Source organism: Rhinocladiella mackenziei (genome assembly GCF_000835555.1).
Source record: "Rhinocladiella mackenziei CBS 650.93 unplaced genomic scaffold supercont1.9, whole genome shotgun sequence".
Taxonomy (NCBI): domain Eukaryota; kingdom Fungi; phylum Ascomycota; class Eurotiomycetes; order Chaetothyriales; family Herpotrichiellaceae; genus Rhinocladiella; species Rhinocladiella mackenziei.
The window spans coordinates 425,990-448,933 of NW_013550596.1; the positions used below are offsets into that span (position 1 = coordinate 425,990).

At 50.4% G+C, this 22,944-nt stretch overlaps 8 protein-coding genes across 8 annotated transcripts; 2 read left to right on the forward strand and 6 right to left on the reverse strand.

Annotated features, from left to right (window-relative positions):
* Positions 1-1,479: 1,479 nt before the first annotated feature.
* On the reverse strand, positions 1,480-3,493 carry Z518_10366 (uncharacterized protein; the record flags this gene model as incomplete). The annotated part of the gene is made up of 2 exons (XM_013411909.1): positions 1,480-3,413; positions 3,487-3,493. The coding sequence occupies 2 exons, from the start codon at positions 3,491-3,493 to the stop codon at positions 1,480-1,482; spliced, it is 1,941 nt and encodes a 646-aa protein (XP_013267363.1).
* Positions 3,494-4,293: 800 nt separating this feature from the next.
* Positions 4,294-4,515, reverse strand: Z518_10367 (uncharacterized protein; the record flags this gene model as incomplete). Its single annotated transcript, XM_013411910.1, has 1 exon — positions 4,294-4,515. The coding sequence occupies one exon, from the start codon at positions 4,513-4,515 to the stop codon at positions 4,294-4,296; it is 222 nt and encodes a 73-aa protein (XP_013267364.1).
* An 854-nt stretch (positions 4,516-5,369) lies between these two features.
* Positions 5,370-7,073, reverse strand: Z518_10368 (uncharacterized protein; the record flags this gene model as incomplete). Its single annotated transcript, XM_013411911.1, has 1 exon — positions 5,370-7,073. One exon carries the CDS (start codon positions 7,071-7,073, stop codon positions 5,370-5,372), a length of 1,704 nt encoding a protein of 567 aa, XP_013267365.1.
* Positions 7,074-8,401: 1,328 nt separating this feature from the next.
* Positions 8,402-11,377, reverse strand: Z518_10369 (uncharacterized protein; the record flags this gene model as incomplete). The annotated part of the gene is made up of 1 exon (XM_013411912.1): positions 8,402-11,377. The coding sequence occupies one exon, from the start codon at positions 11,375-11,377 to the stop codon at positions 8,402-8,404; it is 2,976 nt and encodes a 991-aa protein (XP_013267366.1).
* A 2,966-nt stretch (positions 11,378-14,343) lies between these two features.
* Z518_10370 (uncharacterized protein) lies at positions 14,344-15,111 on the reverse strand (the record flags this gene model as incomplete). Its single annotated transcript, XM_013411913.1, has 1 exon — positions 14,344-15,111. One exon carries the CDS (start codon positions 15,109-15,111, stop codon positions 14,344-14,346), a length of 768 nt encoding a protein of 255 aa, XP_013267367.1.
* A 419-nt stretch (positions 15,112-15,530) lies between these two features.
* Positions 15,531-16,848, forward strand: Z518_10371 (uncharacterized protein; the record flags this gene model as incomplete). The annotated part of the gene is made up of 2 exons (XM_013411914.1): positions 15,531-15,741; positions 15,797-16,848. The coding sequence occupies 2 exons, from the start codon at positions 15,531-15,533 to the stop codon at positions 16,846-16,848; spliced, it is 1,263 nt and encodes a 420-aa protein (XP_013267368.1).
* Positions 16,849-18,826: 1,978 nt separating this feature from the next.
* Z518_10372 (farnesyl-diphosphate farnesyltransferase) lies at positions 18,827-20,404 on the reverse strand (the record flags this gene model as incomplete). Its single annotated transcript, XM_013411915.1, has 3 exons — positions 18,827-18,985; positions 19,046-20,279; positions 20,337-20,404. 3 exons carry the CDS (start codon positions 20,402-20,404, stop codon positions 18,827-18,829), a joined length of 1,461 nt encoding a protein of 486 aa, XP_013267369.1.
* A 759-nt stretch (positions 20,405-21,163) lies between these two features.
* Positions 21,164-22,703, forward strand: Z518_10373 (uncharacterized protein; the record flags this gene model as incomplete). Its single annotated transcript, XM_013411916.1, has 2 exons — positions 21,164-22,486; positions 22,545-22,703. The coding sequence occupies 2 exons, from the start codon at positions 21,164-21,166 to the stop codon at positions 22,701-22,703; spliced, it is 1,482 nt and encodes a 493-aa protein (XP_013267370.1).
* Positions 22,704-22,944: the final 241 nt, after the last annotated feature.

Consider the following 22,944-nt stretch of genomic DNA (forward strand, 5'->3'; position numbering starts at 1 on the left):
GAATTGAAAACGATTTAACAAAAATATGCGGGCACAGGGCTTTGGATACACTCCCGAAGTCCTTCACGACCACCAATGACGAAAACGACTTATATTCACGTGTGGACCATCAAATGGAAGGCGATCACCTAGAAAGGGCCCCGGCGAAGTTGGGGACGATCCAACAAAACCCTTCCCGTGGGGAATGGTGGGAACGAAGCGGAAACAAAAGCAGAAGGCGAACGTTTATATTCAGCCTCAACCTCTAATAACCATGAAAGAGGAATCGCGGTACACGCATGCAATGCTTTTTATATCGGTATTTTGCTCATGCCATGTCATCCTTCTCACCATCTGTGGCTTATATATGCGCTTGTCCAGATTGGACAGCTACAGTTCCAGATTGAAATGACTTCCGACTCTGATACCAGATCAGTTTTAGCTCCGACAGTCGAGATTGTGTGAATAGCATCTAAGCTTTTACATTAGGTGTTATAGTACGGTACATAGGATCTTTTAGTTCGACTTTCAATGAACCTTTCAAGCTTTTCGAGGGGTTTCCACGATCCCTGAAAAAAATTGCGAATAGACTGAGGCTCAAATATTTACTTGAGTGGTCAATACGTGAGTCTCGTACGGTGTCCCACAACCTTCGGTATCATTCGTTTCACAGCTATGAGCAGGGACAGGAACAGGAAATACAGCTCCTTTTTCTTCTCTCAAGTGGAGAGCCGAAAGCCAGGAGAACGCCATCTTTGTATATCGAACCAGATCTACCATCTTCTCGTTCTCCGCCTATTTCTATCTCTTCAGCAAAGAACGACGACATCGTATCCTCAGAAAAAGAAAACGAGAAAGAAGGGAAATCAACCCACTCTCCTGGAACCAATCACGGTCTCGTCCAGCGCTTCGGCTCCAACATCGACACCGACAGCATCATCCAGACCGACAAATCCCATTTCCACTTGTCCCAAGAGGAAATCGGCCGCGGCGCCTTCTGCTACACGTGTCCCGATGTCTACACCCTTGCCCAATCCAGACACTCAATTCTCGTGGCTCAAAGTTCATTTGGCTGTGACTCGTCGCACGAATAGGCACCCAGAGCGCCTCCCATGGTCGGGATCAAAGTTGTCATCGCTTGCGTTCATCTATGCAAGGAATCATGTCAATAATGGACTTATGGAAATAAAGCTGATGGATGAAGAATCTATCATATTGCGCAGGACGGTGTTGAGATTGTTGTTGACATGAAGGACAGGCCATTTGAACTGGACGGGATTCAGGAGCAGTTGCTTGCGGAGGGAGGACTGGTGAGGTATGGAACTGGACCGTTTGAGAGGTTGTGAGGACTGGATGAGAAGAAGTTCAACCAAAAGCAGCAGCAGCATCGGAATCGAGACGAGGGAAGAGAAGGCGTGTACATGCTCTAGTTGAAGTGTCACCTGGCTTTGGCATATTACCACCGCCTTCATCTCTTGTCTCGAGTTAGCTGGGTACATCCTACAATTTCACCCTGCCCCGTTTAACCATTTCCCACTCCCTTTGTCCAAATGCCTCATATCTCTCCGCGTCAGGACGCAGGTAAAACACCCTGTCACCGGCGGTGATTTTCTCTGGATCGACGCCCTCGAGCTTCAACACGTGCTTTTGCTGCTTATTATTTCCCGTCACTATTACAGTTGTTATGACGCGCAGGAAAACCGGTACCGCATACTTGGGCAAACTGTTGCGGGAAAATGTCGCCAGGCCTTCAAGCAGAGATTCAGGGATAGGAGACTCGGGAGTCGTCACGTCCTTTAGCAATACGGCAGCGCAGCCGGCGCGGCCTTCGTGGTTCGGGACCTGGACGCCATATACATTTGCTTCGAGAACAGATGGGTGCTGGCCGAGCGTCTGCGCGACTTCGGCCGTGGACACGTTCTCGCTACGCCAGCGGAAAGTGTCGCCGATCCGGTCGGAGAACCAGATTAGGTCATTCTTGTCGTACCGCACGACGTCGCCGCTGCGGAACCAAGCATCGCCCTTGGTATGTACGTCGCGAATGATCTTTGAGTCGCTTGCCTTCTTGTTGTCGAAGTAGCCCTGGTACTTGGCGCCGATATCGGCTGGATCGATCTTGTAGAGGAGCTCGCCTGGCTGGCCTCGGGGGACGGGGACGCAGAATCCGGTTTTGGGATCACGAGCGGGAGATTCGGTCTCCCAATCGACTTGGACGATGGATTGCACTCGGGAGGAGATCAGGGAGCCCAAGACGCCGACTTGGCCGATCGCGCCGGACGAGAAGGTGTTCCGGGATAAGTTCCAGCTTGCTCCGACGGATTCGGTGGCACTGTAAAACTCGGCGATTGTCTCGATGCCGAAGCGGGCGCGGAATTTGTCCCAGACGTCTGGTCTCAGACCGTTGCCGAATGCGAGGCGAACGTGATGTTTCGTCCGATCGTTGGCCTGGGGTGGAGCGGCGAGCAAATAACGGAGGGTTTCGCCGACATATTGAATCACAGTTGCATCGGCTGATATGACATCGTCCCAGAAATGCGAGACGGAAAATTTGTGGCCAAGCACTAAGGTGACGGCTTGGCCGAGGCAGCAATGGAAGCCTAGTTGGAAAGCGGAGGAGTGATAGAGTGGCATAGCGGTGTAGTAACGGTCGGGGTTGGAAGAGGTGACTGGGCGGAGGCCTATCCATCGAGCCATCAGGCCGGAACCGACTGCTGTTCGGTCCCAGGGAACTATTGCCGCCTTGGGCAGTCCCGTCGTTCCGGATGTCGATATTAACACGCAAGGTGATCGGGCGATTGCGCCAGATCTGGCAGAGTCAGGAGCCCGGTATGGCGGATGATACTCGAGAGATGATTGAAGGCCCGTAGTAAGAACGGCAATTTCTAGGGGACATGTGTTGTTCCAGAAGTTGGGAGCTGTAAAGGTCTCTAGTGTCTCTGGAGTAAGGGCTCTGGGCTCGACTTCTGGGTCCATGATCAAAAGCCTTGCAGACGATGTTCGAACGCTGTGTATCAGAGTCGCGGAGGTCAGGTTATAGTTGATGAATGCTGGTAGGGCTCCTAATGACCACAGGGCCATGGCCACAAAGATGAATTGTGGACAGTTCATCATGTCCATGGCAATGATTTCTCCAGGTGCAATGGAGTGGTGATTGTGTAGGTATCCTGCATAGCGAAGGACCATATCGTACGTTTGCTTGAATGTCCATTTCCTTCCCTGATAGATGAGGAATGTTTTATCTGCGATCTTGGGGTTACGCGCGTGTTCTTCGAGGATGTAGAAGGAGTTGACACGACCGGCTCGTTCTCGTTTGTTGAAGGCGGTCCGGGATGCGACAAAGGGAATAAGGACTCCCAGGTCGACAGGGAGTCTCCACCGCGCATTGACATATGCCAATCCGGCCAGAGTCGCTGGTATGGTCACGGCCGTGGAAGCTGGCAATGGGGGGAAGAACTATGGTTAACCAGGGTATTTCGGATGAGCGCGGAAGCTGATTGGTACACTTACTGGCCATGTTGGGAGACGTGTCAGTCGGACACTTGCGGAGGAGATGAATAAAAGAATGCCATTGCCACCACTTTCTGAAGTGAGCTCAAAGGATTTAAGAGTGCCCAAGAAGTCAAATTGCCATCACAGTGTTTGTTCGCTTGTGTTGCCCAGTGGATGCGACCAGCTGGTGCAGAGAGCCGAGGCATCTGCGGCAGCCAATCAGGACGAGACCAATAACGACAGGCTGAGTATGTGATCGAGTATGTACAAGTACGAATGCAGAGAGATTGAATGGATGGATAGAGATAAAGACAGATGCAGATGTCTTGTCATGTCACCCCGGCTTCAGATGCCGAGTCTCGCGTGGTCGTCACATGACTAACTTATTAATTTTCTGCCGCCGATTTTCAACCACAACATCGAAGGACTTTTCCTACAATGACTCCCCCCTCAAATCCCGATGCTTGCTGTGGTGTATGGTGAGCCTTCCTGGGTAATTTGGGAGTTGCTTCTAATACCAAAAGCCCGCTGGGAAGGTCACTGATGAGGCTTTTGCTGGTTCGAACCATGGTCCTTTCGTCCTAATTTGGGTTGGGTTCCCGCCCGTCTCATTGTTAGTTTTTTTGGGGTCCACCGGCAGGTAGAGGAGTTCAAGGTCGTGGCGTGGCAGAATCAAGTGAAGTTCAATATCTCGGGGTGTTGTTGCGCTGCGCGCATTGGGCATGTCGTAAACCCAGTCAACTCTCTCCAACTTCACCCTTCCTTTACATATAAACAATACCCTGTCGCTCTGCGCAGAGATCTGTCGACACTTCCTCTTCATGTTCAACCGAAATCACCTGTATCAAGCTGAGCCATCCCTCTCTCCATCTCGGCGCGCAGTTGAGATTCATCAACATGTGCTGCGATCAATACATGCTCCAGCGCTGCAGTATCTGTCGCGGCTGGCATCATGAGTTCGTTCGGACCGTCCGTTGCTTGAGATTCCGAAACACCGGCGAGTGTTTCCTTTCTTTCAACGGAATAATAGGCACGCGACCTGAGCATGATCTCGGCCGATGCGAAGTCTGTCAGCGTCGACGAACTAGATGCACTGCCAGATCGGTCAGATCCCATCCATTGCAGCGACGACCCCTACCTGAGCAGCAATGAGAAATCCCATGCTTCAGCCATCGTTATACATCGTTAGCTCCTGCCAACGCGGTGCCATTCAAAGACGACAGTTTTGGATCAGGTTTGGTAAGTGGTTTCTTCATTGACGTTGGACACATTGTCGCCACGGAATAAGGCATATCATCTGCAGTTGATCCTCTTTGTCATCGTACTCCTCAATACAATAACAAACACACTGATGGACCGTTACAGTCCCTCGAGCATACCCATCGATGTGCATCCGGTATTACATACAAGAGAATTGTCCCTGTTGCGGCAGACTAATGCGGTCATGCCATGCGAACATGGTATTGCGGACCTTGGCGGAGAGAAGGGAGGTGTAATGGTGATTTTTGGATGCGAATTGGAACAAGGACAAATCTAGAGAGATACCTCCGCGCTCGTTGTGCACGTCTTCTTAGTCTCCCTCACTGAGAGTGATGTTGCGCCGGTTGGAAACAATTACTGGGGATATTACACGAGAAGAGCAAGCTCAGGATAGAGATGGAACACCCAACAGTGTGGAGATCTTCGTGGACAATGCTGAAGGTATGCTATCGGTGTACTGTCGAATCCAACTCGAGCACCATATTCACCAAACACCTATCGTGGGAAGAGCGGGCGGGTTGAGGACTGAGGATGTCGACGAGGGACTTCGTGACTAGGATCCAGCAGAGTGGTGGAGGATGGCGGTGCATCAAAACTCACTCAGGCTCCTGTACATCACTGATCCCAAGATCGACTGAGCTTTAATAATCAAAGATCCTCCAGCCATAATTTCCATCCACATTAGTCCAGTCATTTTTTTCAAAAGCGCGTTCCCAGCCTAGCATGATGGCCAAAATCTGGCACGCTTTGCTCGAGACTGCGCATACAACCTTGTCGCTTTGCGCGAGCATGGCCAGGTCAAGCAAATACGCTCTCCCGAGAAGCTCTCTCAAATGCAGAGCCTCTTTCGTAGGATTGGTTCGATAATCTCGCACCGGTTCCTCTGGAGCAGCATGATCAGGCCGTTGCGAGCGGGACTTTGCTTTGGTCGGAGCTGGCGATCCAATGCGTTTCTGCTCCTGCACGTATGGTGGTAGTCCCAGGCTCCAGAAAACATCTTTGAAAAATCCCCCTTCCCACCCCAGACCAGTTTCCAGGGTCTTTTTACTCGCCAGTGAGATTCGCTGCTGAGCGCGAATGGTGTCGGGTAGTTCGATGTGATCATACATGTCGGCGTCATCAGACGCCAGCAGCAATTTCCATTGCTCGGATTGGCCCACTGTCCTGCGGACCGCAGACATGTACCTGTCTGGTGGAAGGTAGCCATGTTGGTAGGCAAACTCGTAAGGGTGACGGTCACCTCGTCGAATGTGGATGCCGACGAGCCCATTCTCCAGGCCGTCGACTCGCCCTCTCAATTTCCCGGCCCGGCTCTGTACATAGTCTTGGTCTTCTTTCTGGAGTTTGAAGAGAGCCTCATATCCCACTCTCGCCATGTCAAAGATCTGGCGTGGGGTGTAATGTCGGTGGAATGATTCGCCAAATATCCATCCTGTGGTGGCAGCAGAGACCACTAAATGCTTGGCTTGATGAGGGCATGGGACACGCTGCGTTGGAGGCGGCAATCGACATGGCTGTGACATGATCGAGGAGAAAAATGTGCGGTAGTCGCCGTAGGGGAAATTAGTGTCATCAATGAAGAAGGCTCGGTTCTCACGTCGAGCAAGGCCGTACGAGAGCCACAAACCCAGCAAGGCAGAACCCAGACCGGCATCCGTAGCATCGAGGACATAAGTCAGAGACTTTTCACAGACTGGAAGGTGATCATCATCATCATCAGTCAAGTCGACTTCTTTGGGCAGAAAATGTCGGGATTGGGCTTCGTCCACATCTATGAAGTTGGGGTCATCGTCGTAGTAGTCACTTTGAGCGTTGTCGTGAGAGCGACTAGCGACATGACGCGCGACTTGTTCGGCCTCAGAACAAATATCTGCATAGTCAGTGGACGGAAGAGGAAACTCTTGATCTGGAGGGATAGATATCGTCCAATACTGTTTGTCGTCGCGGTCGGTGACTGCCAAGGGGGTGGGATGTTCGGGGAGCCCAGATGCCTCGACAATTTCATAGGTCTTGCCGAGGGATGACAAAAATGTCAAGTCCGCCAGGTCATGTGTTTTCTTGTTGCTGGAAAGGACGAGGTAGTAGACACTAATGATGGCGGAGAGCCATATGAGGGAACGAATGATTCTTCGTGAATTGAGCCTGGGCGGTTTCTTGCCATGGCGGGGAAGAATTGATGGTAACGATGGTGAAGGAATGGGGGTCCGAGGCAGGAGATGTTTGATCGAGAGATATCGGTCTGTGCCGCCGAATTTCAATGGCTTCGGAGGACTTGATCGGCTGGACAAAAGCATTGTCTTGCGTGGATGGCCTTCATGGTTTTGTGGTGGCGATGGAGTCTTCATCCAGCGAGGGAGGAAGATACGAATATAATGGTAGTGGTGGTCCGAATTGTACCACAAACAGAACCTGTCAATCGGGTACGACAAATCCCGGGTCGTCTTGTGTTGCAAAACAAGGTGCGGCGATATGAGTGTGTTTTGTTTTGAAACCAAAGAGCCTGAGTCCAGCACCAGCCTTTGATCCGAACACCATGGAATGCAATTGGAGGAAAATGCGACGCTTTTACCAGGCAATGCTGGGTTATGCTGTGTGCTATGCTTTACTATGCTTTACCAAAAACGAAATCGAATGGGCCATGGAAACTGGCTGGACGTGGGCGTTTGACTTGGATAAACGGAGGACCAAGATATAATTGAAACAAAGAAGTTTGACAAAGAATATAACGCTAGGCCAGGCGACGATTTTCGGTTTGACCAAGGCACTCGACCGCTGTCTAGTGGTATCGTGTACTCCTTGCACGCCAGCCAGCACCTGTCAATGTGGGTTACGAATACAAAAATCTAAGAGCAAACTCAGGAAAGGATGTGCGAAAGACCCAAAAAAGCGAAGAGGGAAAACCAGTCCGCAAAGTGCTTGCCATTGGCCCCGGAGCTGAGAAACTGGTCCACAGCAGAATGGATCGTAGTACCACTTTGCGGGCATTCGAGTGGGGAAGAAAATGGTGCCGAGAGGAGTACAGGTACAGAAAAACCCGACAACAGAGTGGAAAGAGAATAGGCGCTGGCACATACCAGAACCAGTCGGTTTCTGAGAAGGAAATAAAAAAGGGTTGCGGTTGGTCGAATTCTGAAACAGCCGACAGTTGACTGGCTTGACATTCAAGGGGTCAAAACCTCCTGGCTAAGTAACCAAGTCGAGAAATGATATCCATTCAGGCACAATTCAGTGGGTGATCCGTAACTGTACATTTTCATATTGATGACACAAAGCAAACGACAGAGACCGTCGCCAGCCTTGTCGTCACCCAAGCCTCAGGCGCCAAGGGGCAGTACTACTAATAGATTCTATCTGGGTATCAAATTTTTGTTGGTTGTGTGTCACACTCTCTCGATCCCTTCTGGCCTTTCTGGTAAAAAGTGAAAAGTCCCATGTCTCAAGTGTTGGAAATGCTGCTGAAGCTCCAAAAAGTAAAGACTGGCGCAAACCCATGAAATCATACTCCGTCGGTCTCGTCTGGTCACCCTGGGTTCTTGGCCAACTCCCATTCCTCGCCAGTTCTCGGCCATCAATCAATTCTCAAGAATGAATAGAATCAAATCAAAACAGATCAAATCAAAGCTTAGTCGTGTCGTCATTCGTAACAAAATCAAATGGGTAAAGAATGTCGAGTTCAATTTGGACTCCGTGGTTCAATCGTCGAATCCCGCTCGCGCAATGATGCAACAAGCGTTCCCATTGCTGGTCCTGTCGCCCCCAATGCACCATTGCCGGCACTTGACGTCCGTCGAGAATGTCGCCGAGACGAGGACGGTGCTTGTGATGAGATTCGTACAGACGCAGATCGACCTTTAATCAGCTGCCCACTCTCCACTTTGCCTTGAATCATCTCGTCAAGCATCTTGGACATCTCATCCACCGTCTTGCGCTTCTTTTCCATCGCCTTTTGTGGCGACAAAAGAGTCATCGGGCTCGTGGTGAGTGGTGATCGCGGTCCTCCAGACCCCGGCGCCGTCGAAATATTACTCAGCTGGGAGCTGCTGTTACTGTGATTGCTCTGATGGCTCGCTTGGGTTCGGGCTTGCTTGAATTCAGACGACGGCATTTCTGGCGTCAGCTCTGCGATCTCCCGTTTGCGAACTGCCGACCGAAGGGCCGCAACCGTTTTCTGGAGGTCGGAAATCATGGCATCCTTCTCCTCCAACTTTCTCTGCATCTCGCTGTCATCCCCCGAGCTCTTGTTGAATGCCATGGATACTCGGGAATGGCTCGATCGCCGGGCTTGCAACAGCCGCTTCTCCAGAGTCGAGATGTAGCGGGTCTTATCCTGAAGGTCCGCTTGCAATGCTCGAACCTGGGCCTGAAGTGTGGCTTTTCCGTCGCCATAATCCTCTTCGGTCTCTTCGTCCTCATCTGGAATTCCCGAAAACGATAGATGGGCAGATGTCGATGGGACGCCTCCAAGAGAGACGACAGATGGATGTCGCTTCAGTCCACCACTCACCCCCAGGGTTGATTGACTAGCTGAGGATCGTACAGACCGCGGTCCGGCAAATTCGGTTCCACCAGACAGCCGTGAGTGCATGCCCAAGGCTGACACTGATCCACTGTTGACGCCAGTGGACTTGGAGCACAGAATCAGTCGGTTGAGATGTTCAATGCGCTCCTTCAGCGCCGTTCGGGCCAGCTGCATTTCTAGCATTTGTTCTTCATGTCGTTGCTCGGCCTCTTTCTCTATCTGTCGCTCTTCCTTCTCGGCCGCAGATTTCTGTTGTCCTTCCAACTGTGCTCGAAGATTTTGGATCTCGGCGCGGTAGCGTTCAAGGAGGCCAGCATTGACGCCACCTCCCATTTCTTCCGTGGCCTTTTTGGCGTGGCTGACAATGTTGTTCTTTGCTCGAGCCGCAAATTTCAGTGTGTTCAGCGTTTCTCCCGTGTGGTTGTTTCCGGCGACCGTCAACCCGGCTCCAATTTGAATCGTGCAGAGAATTGACACCAATGAATTTCCGGACAGGGCCGGCTGCAACAAACGGGTCAATTTGCTGTCCCGATATGGCAAATGTTTTCCATCTTTATCGGTGGGATTGCCATTTTTGTCCCTATTGCCTGATAGCTTCGCAATCACCGTGCCCAGAGTCAAGAGTGATTTGTTGATATGAGCACCCTCAGCGCGACGTTCTTTGTCTTCGGCCGCCCGCTCTGAGCCCGCAAGATCGATCAAGCTCAAAGTAGAGACTCGGACGCCTCCAGGTAGCATGGCTACTCGCTTGCCATTTTCCTGCATCGAACCAGACCCGGGAATTCGTTCTCGACTCTCCACCACAATCTGAACAACAGCATGGCTTCGAGAACTTCTCGAATTGAATTGGGTGCTGCCAGTGCGGCGGGCCGTATCTCCTCGGTGGATAACTCGGAGCAGTTGGGTAGGGCTCTGCACAATTTCTTCTTTGAGAGGTGTGGCATAGACGCCTCGTTTGCTGTCTTCACGCAACTTGATCTCCTCTTGTTGTTGAATCCCCCCTCCTCCACCACCACCAACAGGGACAGCTAACAAATCATGAATCTTCTCATTGTAAATTTCCAGGTAACTGACCCGCAGCAAGAATTCACGGTGCGGGGTCTCCCTAATATAGGAGAATATGTCAGTGATGGCGAGTGGAATTACACCGGGACTTGTCATGGTTCCCTGCATGGAAAAGGTTTTTCCCGTGCCAGTCATTCCGTACGCAAAGACTGTGCCGTGGTAGCCTTCCATCACTCGTCGTACAAGTCGTTTGGCAGCCGCATCGTAGACTTTGGCGTTGTCATCATGGGTAGTGAAGACATTATCGTAGTGGTAATCCCCTCCTTCTTTGCCGCGATAGGCGACGAGAGATCTTCGGCCATCAACCATCCATTCGCCTTCAGCCTTCTCAGCTTGGGGACCGCTCTGGGTGCTTGGGTCTGGACGAACCCGCACGCTGACAATCACGTTGCCTTTGACTTCCTTTCCCCGTGAATTTCGTTTTGAATCAGTGAGGCTCTCGTCAAGGTCCTTTGTCCGGCCTCGAGCATCCTCATCACCTTCTTCAATGGTAGTCGCGCTGGTAGAGTACGAGCCGTTGGCCGAAGAACTCCTGCTTTGTGGAGGAGAGTGGACGCTCGATTGAGCATCCGATGTTCGGTGGCCCGGTCTTACAGATATGGACATTCCATCCCCAGCGGAGTTGAGTAAACTGGGGGTCTGCGACGACCGAAAGCTTGCGGCGACACTAGCTCGTGGTGACTTTCTGGCCTTCGAAGCGCCTTGTACGGGTGTGCCATTTCCATCTGATGTTCGCTTTTTGATTGATGTGGTAGACGCCATCGAGGCCGACGTTGGCGGACGCGAGTTCGCATTTGGGGGCTGAGGAAACGAGCCAATGCTGACGGTCTTTCGCACTGACTTGCTGGATGGAATTCCTGACGGCTTTTCGTTATTTTTGAGGGATGAGAGATCAGGCGTCGACTGAACAGGTTGCGGTGTAGGTAATCCTGATGTTTTTGAGGGTGCTTTTAATCGCGATGGTGTTTGTGGTAAGCTCTTTCGAGGAGGTTTGCTTGTGGGTATGGGAGGCAGCGCCCCCGTTGGCGGGTCGGCCAGGGGCCGTGAGAGAACGGGAAGAGACATGGTATACCAAGAAGATTGTGATACGGTGGTTGTTGTTTTACGATAGCTGTGGCCCGATCATGCGGGGTTCATTTGTATGCTGACGTTCCTTCCCTCAGCGGATGATATAACGCGGTGGATGCTATGTTGCTTCTTTTCTGGAGCTTGTTTAACGTCCTTTAAACTCGGCCCGATTCGATCTCTTTCAGCATAGCCCCGACTGATTCGTCTATTCTTCCAAACTCGCGCGTTTTTCTATAGGATCGAAAGAGTGGTCTTTTGGATAATGCGCAGGACTCTGGTCAACTGGGGTCGGAAATGTCGAAGAACGAGGGCAATATGAGGTTGAAAGACCGTGGGTACCACAACAATGTTGGAGTGGTCGATTTGAGTATTCCTCGGAGCATGCGACCTTGATCATGCGCATGCAGCGGTGAACAGGCCGAGTCTTGGGCGACCTTTGAGTTGCAATTGGATGCAGATGGTTGTCAACAAGTGTGTGATATCGACCAAATTGACAGAGAGACGGGGCGAAGGAGGGACAATGGCGCAGGAGAGACCTTTTGGAGAGGTCCGGCATTTCACACCATACAGAAAGCCAGGAGTAGGACAAACTCTGGGAGGACCGTTACTGGCGTTGATGCTAAAATTCGTGCCCTGGTCGAATCCTCGTTGTCGACCCTCTTGCGCCCCAGAGCACTAGGATGCAAAGGACCAAATCTGCCGGTTAGCTGCAGGCACCGGAACACGGCAACCACGGAGACTGGAGCGCGAGAGGGACCAGGGAAGGGACATGGGCCTTGATTAGGGTAGACTCAATGGGAGGAGGACTCTAGCCCAGGGCAACATGCAGCAGATGGGAAAAAGGGCTGGGTGCCGGTGTTTGGTGTGGTGTCAAATTGCATTTTATTTTCCCCCGCTTCCTCTGCTTTGGACCACTAACCTTCCATCTTTCACTCAGATTTTCTCGCAGCCACTTTCCACGTCCGCCTTCCAAGGGTAAGCATTATTTTCAATCTACGCTTTAATTGGTCTCCCACCTTGTCTTATCACTCAAAATTCATCTCCAACCTTGTGATGATCACAGGCACCGACCTATGTGGTCGAGCGGATGTCCTGTCCACTTGGTTCAAGTCCGAAGAGGAGCACTTGGAGCCTTGGAATCTGGAACCTATGTCCATTCATTCAGCACCTGGAGGCTGAAAGATCCCACCGTTGTGTCCCCCTTGACCTAGCAGCTGCAGTCGAATTTCTCCTCATCTTCCACGAGCTCGCCTACACATCCTGTCTTCCAGCATCTGAATTAAGCGACTAGACGCCCAAAGCGACCGCGTTTTCAGATAAATTGACCCTCTACTCGAAACGCTTTCTTGTTAATTAATGCTGGGCCAAAGACCGTGGTTCCCGCCAATCCGAGACAGACTGGAAAGAGACCAAAATCTTCAAGAGGATACAGTAGGTACAACAGAGTTTAGAATGATGAAAAGGTACCTGACAGAGGCAGAACTTATCACAAGCATTCAGTGCATGAGAAAAGATTTCCTCGCCCCCCTGTCGACGCCGGTCTTAAGGGTGGCTTTGGCTAAGGCTTTCCCCGGCTGCGTACCCCCTGGCTATCCGCTTGACTAGCTAGTAGCCTCCAGGAACGGAAGGACAACGACTTTGTCTCGCTCTTGTCCTGAAGCGAGAACAATCTCATCTCGGTCCCAAAGGTAGCATGCCAAACAGGCTGGGCCATTCCTCGCGTGCAATCAACCTGTTTCAATCGTAGGGACCAGTATTCGGCATCTTTCAACAGCTCTAAGTGAATCACGGATTTTCGCTCCTCGGAAAACAGACAAATTTCATGTACTACCGTTACATTAGACGAACAAGCAAATGAAGGTAGCGTACCGATCTTGGGTTCATACCCAGAAAATTTCAACAGGTAACCGTCCCCCCCAGAGGCTCCTCGGCACTGTGGAGTTCCACTGACAGGGAACCAAAAAGTGGCAACGATCGGCTTGATCAGCATTCTGATCGTCCACCAAATTGAACCGGATTGTCTACTAAGGAAGAATGCCTGTCTCTTTAGCTGTCTCCTTTTTATCCACGTCTCCGCAAGGCTACAAAGAGTAAGAGGCGGACTTGGGTCTACCTTGCAGAGATGCCCTCAAAGCGTTGCGATGTGGATGAGCTTTTGCTCTTTCGAAAAGGCACTCCTAAGAGGGGGGGGGGGAGAGAAATCCCCCCAACCCCGAAGGAGATATCCTTCGGAGATTTTTGTTCTCTTCGATTCTGCTAGCGTGGCAGTGGGCTGAGTGAACTTGTGTTTGCTTGGGAAGTCTGCCTCCAATGTCCATAGTGGACAACGCGTAACATATGTTTTTGAGAACTGCACCTGTCGCGCTAGCAAAGAACCCAAAGAAATAGTAGCGTGTTGAATCTGGCATCGGTGTTCCATCGCCACGGGACTTTCAGACACAACTGAGACCAAGCCGAAACACCCGGAATTTCATATCTTCGGCAATGCCATTGAGGTGTCAGTGCTTTACCTGGAGTTCGGTAGACTGACTCCCCCAGCTTTACTGAATGTTAAATATCTTGGTACTCAGTTTATCAAGATGTTTTACGATGAAATTCTGCTCAATAGCCTTTGATCCGAACTGCCTTCAAAGCAGGCGTGTGTGAACCTTGTTTTATCACAGTGTGACTCCCTTCACCATTCGAGTTCGGGCCAGGATGGGCCTTTGGGCAGTCTGGAATGGATGACCTTTCACACTAGTTACATGCACTTATTCTAGTAGGACGAGATTTGTCACATTTGCTTCAATGCTTCGGATTATTTTCTGATCTTCGGGTTCGTCAACAAGCCATACCTAATAATTTGGCTCAACGAGCCCCCAGGAGCATCATGGTCGAAGCCGCCTGTTGTACAGTGGCGTTTAGAGACTGCAGAAGACATGCAACGCTCCCAACTTTTCTGCTAGATTCTCAACACGTTTTCACTACCTAGCGTTTTTCCTGTTCTCCTCCAATCTCATCTTATGCAAGACCTCGGCCCGTCTTCTCTCACCACCAAACACCTTATGACCTCTTTTGTGCTCCCAAAGTCCCTCTGTAGCCTCGAGCGTGACTCCACTGCCATGTGCGCCTTTCATCGGGTACGCATTCTTGCCCGAAATTATATACCCATTAATCAACTTGAACCCTTTTGGTTTCTTCAGGTCCGCTGTAGTTTGTCCCGGCAGTAACTTGTAGGTCGTCGACCCGTTCGGCACATTGACAATCAACTTTTGCATTCCCGGGCTCCTGCCTATGGTGACTGGTCCAGACACTGGTTTCCCCGTCTGGGGGTCTTTCTTCAAACTCGGAACCTCCACCACCCTTAGTTCGGCGACTCCGTCCTTCACATATTGGAAATCTCCCCCGATGCCAAAGTCGCCCTTTCGGAATTTCTCTCGCCAGTGTAGCAGATAACGACGGGTACGGGGCGGTTCAATGCCTCTTTCTTTCAATTGAGGCGAGGTCAGGGTGAAAAGCTCCTCCCAGGATTGGATTTTGCTCGCGTGATTCGAAAGATCGCGCCCGATGAGCTTGAGAAAGGTGGCAACGTCGGGGACAAATGGTGTCGGTGGAGGGACACGACCATTTTGGGGGAGGCCGCGATGTAAGTGACGACGACAAAGTGTGCAGATGTAGGATTGAGATATTGAAGCTGAAGGACGGAGGATTGAGGTGAAGATCAAGGTCGCAGCATGTGGCTGGATGATCATGTTGATTTCCGTACAATTGATGTTGATATCCCGAATACCCTGATATGAGCAGGTGAGCTCAATTCTTCAAATCGGCTGCGAATATGTCGATTGATTAGACAAAGATCTATCTTGCATCTTTCGGGTTGCCCGCAGCTTTTTGGATGCCAAGCCTAAATGCCAAGCTACCTTGGAGCCTCGTCTTGTCAGTGCTTGCATTGATCCTTGCAGTCAAGTTCTATCAAAAAAATCTCTATTGACAGCAGCCATCTTCTGTACAGATGATGAAAAGTCCTATTCACTTGCAAAGAACTTGAGTGTTTTTGTTTCAAGATTAATCCTGGCCATTAGACGACGAGGTTGTATTTGGCAACGCCTGGCCCTTTTCAGGCACTTCCCTGTAGTTCTTCCAAGCAATCTTTTCATTCAGGTGGTTGAAAATGGCGCCTTCCTCGAACACGGTGTCACCGCTGATGCCGCGTTCACCCTCAAATCTCAACGTGACCATGTCACCCTCCAGAGCCAAGTCATTAGCAATGAGAAAGGCAATATCAAAACCACAACAGGCGCCAGGACCTCCTCCAAAGCTACTTCCTGATTTCGACATGGCGGAGCAGATGAATGAAGAGATCAGCAACAAGTATGTCAAAGGTCCGTCATCTCGGGTTGAAGCCTTGTACGGGAAGTTGCTGACCATTTCTTCCAGGCAAGAAATTGGGTGAGGGCACTTATGCCATTGTATACAAAGGACATCTGCGATCCGATCCAAATACCCTTGTCGCAATCAAGAAATTCAAAGTCGATCCATCTCAGCAGCGCGAAGGACTCAATGTCGACACCATCCGCGAAATCAAATACCTCCAAGAAATTTCACATCCCAGTATTGTGGCCCTGCTAGATGTATTCTCTTCCAAAGACCAGAATATCAACATGGTCATTGAATATTTTCCGAACGGCAACCTGGAAGAGCTCATCCGGGACAAATCTGTGAGTTATGGTGCTGCAGATGTCAAGGCCTGGATGGGAATGTTGTGTCGTGCAATATATTATTGCCACTCAAATTTCATTCTTCATCGCGACATCAAGCCGAACAACCTGCTTATTGCTGCTGACGGGGAGGTCAAACTGGCCGATTTCGGCCTGGCCCGGTCATTTGGGGACCCGCGGTATCAAATGACATCCGCAGTCATCACACTATGGTATCGCCCTCCTGAATTGCTATTTGGAGCAAGGCAGTACGGTGGCGCGGTCGACATCTGGAGCGTCGGCATGGTCTTCGCCGAACTGCTCATCCGTCGGCCTTATGCAGCTGCTGATGTCGCGAACCAGGAAGTACTGGCTACAGGTGGAGGAACTGTCGCTCAACTGGACAAGATCTGTGAGGCAGTAGGAACGCCGACGGAAGACAACTGGCCGGGCGTGTCTAAGCTAAGGGACTATTTCCACCTGGAAAAGAAGATTCCTGTGAGAGACAAGGCCTTTTATATGCAAATGTTTCCTACCGCGGGATCTGTCGGGGTTGATCTTCTTATGACTATGTTGAAACTGGATCCACGAAAGAGGGTGACTGCGAGAGGAGCTTTAGAACATGAATGGTGGAGAGTTGATCCAAGACCCACCAACAAAGAGAACCTCCCCAAACAAGGAGGTGGCGCCGCAAAGATGGCTACGGCTGAAGTTGCTGCACCTGGTGCTGTTCCTAACGAGAACAAATTCAAGGGTGTGGCTAAGAAACTCGATTTTGGCGCAGAAAGGTAGTGAAAGAGCAGACAAGCTCGTGTTCTCGCACCAAGGCGACCTACCAACCGATTTCTGGCCACGTTAACTAACTCGTCCAATCTTGGCCTGTATCACTCGGATGTCAGGTTATGGTCGAACCTTTCAAGTCTCGCTGGGCCCGAGATATGGAGCATCTCAGCCCTACTCGAACGCCTTCCGCCCGAACCTCCGTAACGGCTGCACAAAGACCACGGTGCAGGCTCCGTGGTCGTGTCTGACTATCAAGATCATGTCAGTCACGTCTCCTTGCAATGGGCTATCACTAATCTCAGTCGAAGAAATCGAGGCTCTGTTCATCCAGAACCGTCTATTCTCCAAGCGATCCCGAGGACATTTTCACTCTGCTGAACCTTAAGTGCCATACCAGTCATGAAAGTCCTTGTCTAGGTGGACAAACTCACCGCGATCTGGGAAACGACACAACCGTGAACGACTTAGTGGCTGCTGTCAATACCACGGAGTGATAGCGTATTGAGGTGGACCCTGACTTTGGTCATATTCGATCATTGGGCTGGACGGCTCTGAAATACAATTCGACAACGGCTCTGGCGGGAATATTCTTCTGCCTCCCGCAGTTCCGGTCTTGGGATTCGAGAGAGCGCCAAGCCCCTTGTGCTTGCTATCTTCTTCAAAACCGACCTAGACATGTCACTCAGAGAGCTGTACAAATTGCAGCCAGCTGGAAAAATTCGATCCCACAAATGAAACACCAAATGTAAGATCAAACCGGTATTCAGGCAGACTCGCAAAATCTCTCCATCCCACATGCAAACATTGAATGGTTCGTATTTCCTCGAGGAGTATAGAGCACACATGACGTATTTCCCAAGTATGCTCTTCTTTTACTCGGTATCGATTACTTTCTACTTTGAAGGGAAAGTCTATCAATCGGAGTCGGGACGTTGCAATTCTCTGCAGTCTTTGTTGGCTGAGCTCGCATACAGAAAATCAATCAAGACACTAATCAGCTTCGTTTTGCGATCTTGAAAGCATCGGGAATTGTTAACGACGCAACACTGGTCGCCCAATCGCACACAGCTTATCCAAGGGGATTCCGCTCTTGATCGCCTGGAAGACGACGGCTTAGTGAGCAGAGACGAGACCTGGGTGATCTGCAAGAATCTGAAGATCGGACTCCCTCACAGGCAGAGAGAATCTCAACATGTCGATGACGGGCAAGAATCCAGCCTCGTCGATGCTTCTTGAACAGGCATATTAGATTAGTCAGCAGAGAAGAAGATATTGTGGTCGATTGGACGTATCAGGATTATATTACGCTACCGAATGTACTGTACTCATCTATGAGGACTGGATAGAGTCTCGACGCAAGGGTTTCTTGGATGCAATTGGAAAGCGGGCATGCGAGAAGAGCTGATGAAGGAGGGCTGGCAAAAGGACCACCGGCAATGGGAAGAGTTGACGCAAGAAGAGCGGGCACATGGAGAGCCGATGCAAGGAGAACTGGCACAAAGTGAACTGACAGCAAGGAGACCGGAGTTTACTCAATGCCGGAACAAATCGAGCTCACAACAGAAGAACTAAAGAGAGCTTTCGCAGTAAAATTATGTGCGCTCGAAGGTAACAAGACGCCTCACAGAAGAGATTCATCTCGGGCTTGTCAATTGTCAGTTTCGAGCATTTGGCATTACTATCAGCACATCTTCGGCACAACAGCAGTCAATGAAGGAGAGGCTGAGTTGTAATTTGACATCCGTGCTGTTGTGCAAATCGGCTTTTCCGCCTTAATCAAACAAGAAAAAGGACAAAATAGAACACGTCGACATCTTCTGCGGATGAAAGTTGAGGGTCAGCCTTCCCATTTTGAATTCAGTTTGTCCAGGTTCCAAGACCAGCACGCTCGGTTAAAATTTGTGGTCTGGATTGCATTAATGTACATGTTGTCATTTTGTTGGGGCAACTCGACAGAATATTTCGAGCCATGATCCTGGCTCATGATTCAGAGTTCAGTATGACCGGAATCGGTATCGGTAGCATTGATGGCCCGATTCTGACCCAGGCCCCGGAGGATGCCTCCACCGGAGATCTGGCCCCAGGACTTCTTGAGTTCTTCGAATGCCATGTCAAATCGTGCACCCATGAGCCAGGCAACGAATACCTAGTTGAAATAAGCGTCAATCGAATAAAGCAAAGGAGAAAGCCGGCTGCGGTTTCTTACCATAGAAGCTGTGATGACAAGCAACATCGAAAACACAGCACCAAACAATATGAGCGTATCCTTCTTGTCGGCAGACTCTGTCGCAGCCTTTGCGCGAGCTTCCTCAGCCCTGGCTTTGGCAAGTTTTTCCTCCACATTTTGCGACGGGAAGAGAGATTCAATGAACCGTTCCACTTTACCGCATGCAAGGCTGATCTTCAGGAAATTGGGATCTTGTGGGCGATTCTTCTTGCGAATTGAATGCACGTGTCGCCGGAACACTTCACACACCAGTTGCAGATTCTGGGTCGATTCCATCATGAGTTGACATGCTTGGCCCTTGGAGATCTTGATGTTTCGTTCAAACATGGCGTAGTTCCGGAAACAGAGGTCCAAAGTGGCGATGGCCATGGATTGTGGGATGGCACAGAAATTGAACACACTCTGTTCTCTCAGGCCCGCCAGGTAGAAGAGACATTCGTCGGCGTGTTCAAGTGCGTTGAGAACCATGTCCGTCTGACAATTCAGGGCCCTCTCCTTGTTTTCTGGCTTGAAAAGATCTTCGAATCGGTCAACGTGTCTTGACCAGATCTCCTTTGGCCAGAACTTGCGGTTGTCGTCAAAGTCTTCTCGCACATCTCGAATGATGTTCGTCTTCTGCAAGAACAACCCCATGGACTCGTGGAGATGAGGTCTGTCCAAGAGAGCTGGATTGCCGAACTTGCTTTCCACAAACATCCTGGTCAGTCCCTCACCCACCAATCCTGCGACATAGAAGCAGTAGAGGTTATAGTCCTCCACCGTGTTGACTCCCAGTTCATTGAACTCGGCATTCAAACAGAAATCTGCCATGCCATTGCCCATCTTTCGGGTGATGTCCTTGATGATAGCTTTGTACGCAGGCTTCACCTTTTGGAACTCTTCAATAACGTATCTAAAGTTGACTAGCAAGTCGCGATCCTTCTCTTCTGGTCGGTTTTGGTCGAAATGCCAGCCATCGACCTCGAGATTTTCGTTGAACTTTCGTAGGACTGGCTCCTTCGTCTTAGCCGGGATGGACGTATCATCTTCGACAGTATCTAAGCCTCGGAGAACCAGGTAGAAAAGACAGACGGGCATCAGAAGCTCAGGATGTAATTCTTGAATGACGACGCTGAAACTGCGACTGGTCTTGTCCAAATATTGAAAACAAATTTTGGTCGCCTCGGACTCTTTAGACTCGTCTCTTTCGTGCACAGGGTTGTGCCAGACCTTCCTGGGGGGGAGAATGAGCGTCTATCACCTGTACTGTGTTCGGCGCAGTGTAACTCACCATTGGATTATGGAGCGCAGCTCCTGAACATGGATCAGATAGTAGAGAATGTCGCTGACTTTGGGCATTGTGACGATGAGACAAACAGTGATCGCAAGTGAATTTGGGGCTCAGCGTGACAGACAATTCGGGAATGGATGCAATTCTAACGAGCGACGAGGCAAAAAGTCCAATAAATTTAAAAAGAGGGGGTGTATAAGGCGAGCGCCGTGCTGTGAGAGTACTAGAGCATTTGTGAGTGGTGTGGAGGCTGGACCTTGGGTTTGCCGAATGGTACGATCGATTGATGATGGATTGCAGGTACCTCTTGGGTACTTAGCACGTTGTACAATCCCCATACTGGATGTCAGTACTCCTCCGTACTGCCACTAACTGTAGTACAGCCACTTGAGTTGCACGGTCAGAGATGTGGCTCAGTCTTTTTTACCCGCATCCTGCATCCAGCTTTCCAAGCAGTTTCAACCTATGACTTCACCTCGTTGTACTCATAGACACGCGCGGCTCAAGGCTGCAGTAAATATAATCAGCTTCTTCCGAATTTCGCATTTATGCTTGCTCGCCTTCTCGCACCTGCGTTGACCAAGTCTCCGATTCACCTATTCCAAAACTTCCTCCCAATTTAGTGCCAACACCCCCAGTCAGAGTGCGGTCAACCTTTTCGCACTTCCTCCAACAAATTTCTATCCCGGTATTCGACCGCCTCTGGGAACTACGAGCAGAACAATTGCTGTGCATAACAAGGGCTTGGCGAGAAGAGAGATACATCTGTGAAATCGGAAAGACTCGCCGCCTGGTGGCTTTACAGTATCTTGTCAACTACTACTATCATGGTCGTCGATACATCATACTACGATGCTTTAGGCGTCAAACCCGATGCCTCTGAATTAGAAATCAAAAAGGCCTACAGGAAACTTGCCATCACCACCCATCCTGACAAAAATCCGGGGGATGAGACCGCCCATGCTAGGTTTCAAGCCGTTGGTGAGGCGTACCAAGTCTTGTCCAACAAAGATACCAGAGCTGCCTACGACAAATATGGCAAAGAAAAAGCAATGCCCAGCCAGGGCTTCGAGGATCCCGCAGAGTTTTTCAGCATGATATTCGGCGGTGATGCCTTTGTCGACCTGATTGGAGAACTGACACTGCTGAAAGACCTCACCCATACCATGGACATTACCATGGAACAGATGGAGGAAGAAGAACTTGCCAAAAATGCGGAAGAAAAATTAAATGTTCACGACGCAAAAGACAAGGAAGCCGCCACCACCGCTGCTGCTGGTATGAGCGCGAAGGAGAAAGAGGCCGCTGAACGTTCTCCTTCAGGAAGCACAAGTCCACCGCCTCCCCCTCCATATGTCTCAGGGGAAGAAGGATCTACCTCGGCTGCACAGTCATCAGGGACCAGCACGCCGCGAAGAAGATATCTCGGCCAGCAAACTATTACGGATCGATCTGAGGAAGATGCCCGTATGGATGCGGCAGGACTGAGCCAGGAGGAGAAAGACTTGCAAAAGAAGAAAAAAAAGGGGGGGTTGACCAAAGAGCAACGTGAGAAGTTGGAAGCGTATGAACGTGAACGACGAAAACAACGAGAAGAACGAGTTGAGACCTTGTCTAAGAAACTGATCGATCGCATAAGTATCTGGACAGAGACAGACAAGGGCCCTGAAGTGACGCATGCTTTCCAGGAGAAGACAAGATTGGAGGTTGAAAATCTCAAGATGGAGTCATTCGGGATCGAGATTCTCCACGCCGTTGGCCAGACCTACCTGCAAAAGGCCACCTCGTTCCTTAAATCCCAGAAATTCCTAGGCATATCAGGCTTCTTCTCCCGTCTGAAGGATAAGGGTACTCTGGCCAAAGAAACGTGGAACACCATTTCCACGGCAATCGACGCCCAGCTTACCATGGAGGAAATGGCCAAACTAGAAGAAAAAGGCGGTGCTGATTGGACGGACGAGAAAAAGGCAGAGTATGAGCGAAAGGTTACAGGCAAGATTCTGGCCGCTGCCTGGAGAGGCTCTAAATTTGAGATTCAAAGCGTGCTGCGCGAAGTCTGCGATAGAATCCTGAATGATAAGGCCGTCAGATTGGAAAAGCGGGTGGAGCGCGCCCATGCTCTCGTTCTGTGCGGTACCATCTATCAAAAGGTGAGCTTCTCGGCCCCCTTCCACGGACTCAACATGTATGCTAACTTGAATTCCACAGGCAGAACGTGATCCTGACGAAGAAGGTGACTTTATGGCCTTTGAGCAGCTTATGGCCGAATCCATGAAGAAGCAAGAGAAGAAAAAGGAAAAGGAGAGAGACCAACCGCAGCAATACAAGCACCATTTCAGCCATAGGGATGCTTCGCCAGCAACGTGATCGTGCCTAGATAAAGCAGGAGTCTGGCTTTGGCATTTCCTTCTCAGATCAATAAACGGCCGAAGGACATTCTTTGCCGATGAATTTAACCACAAACTCAACTCTTCAACGGTGGTACCTCGTACGCACGCCGGCGATGGGAAGTAATCGGTGAGCTCTGATCGGATTCGATCAGATCATGATCAATCATCGGGCCAGAGCAGAAGAGCAAGACAGGATAGAGAGCGCTCGAAACATTAAT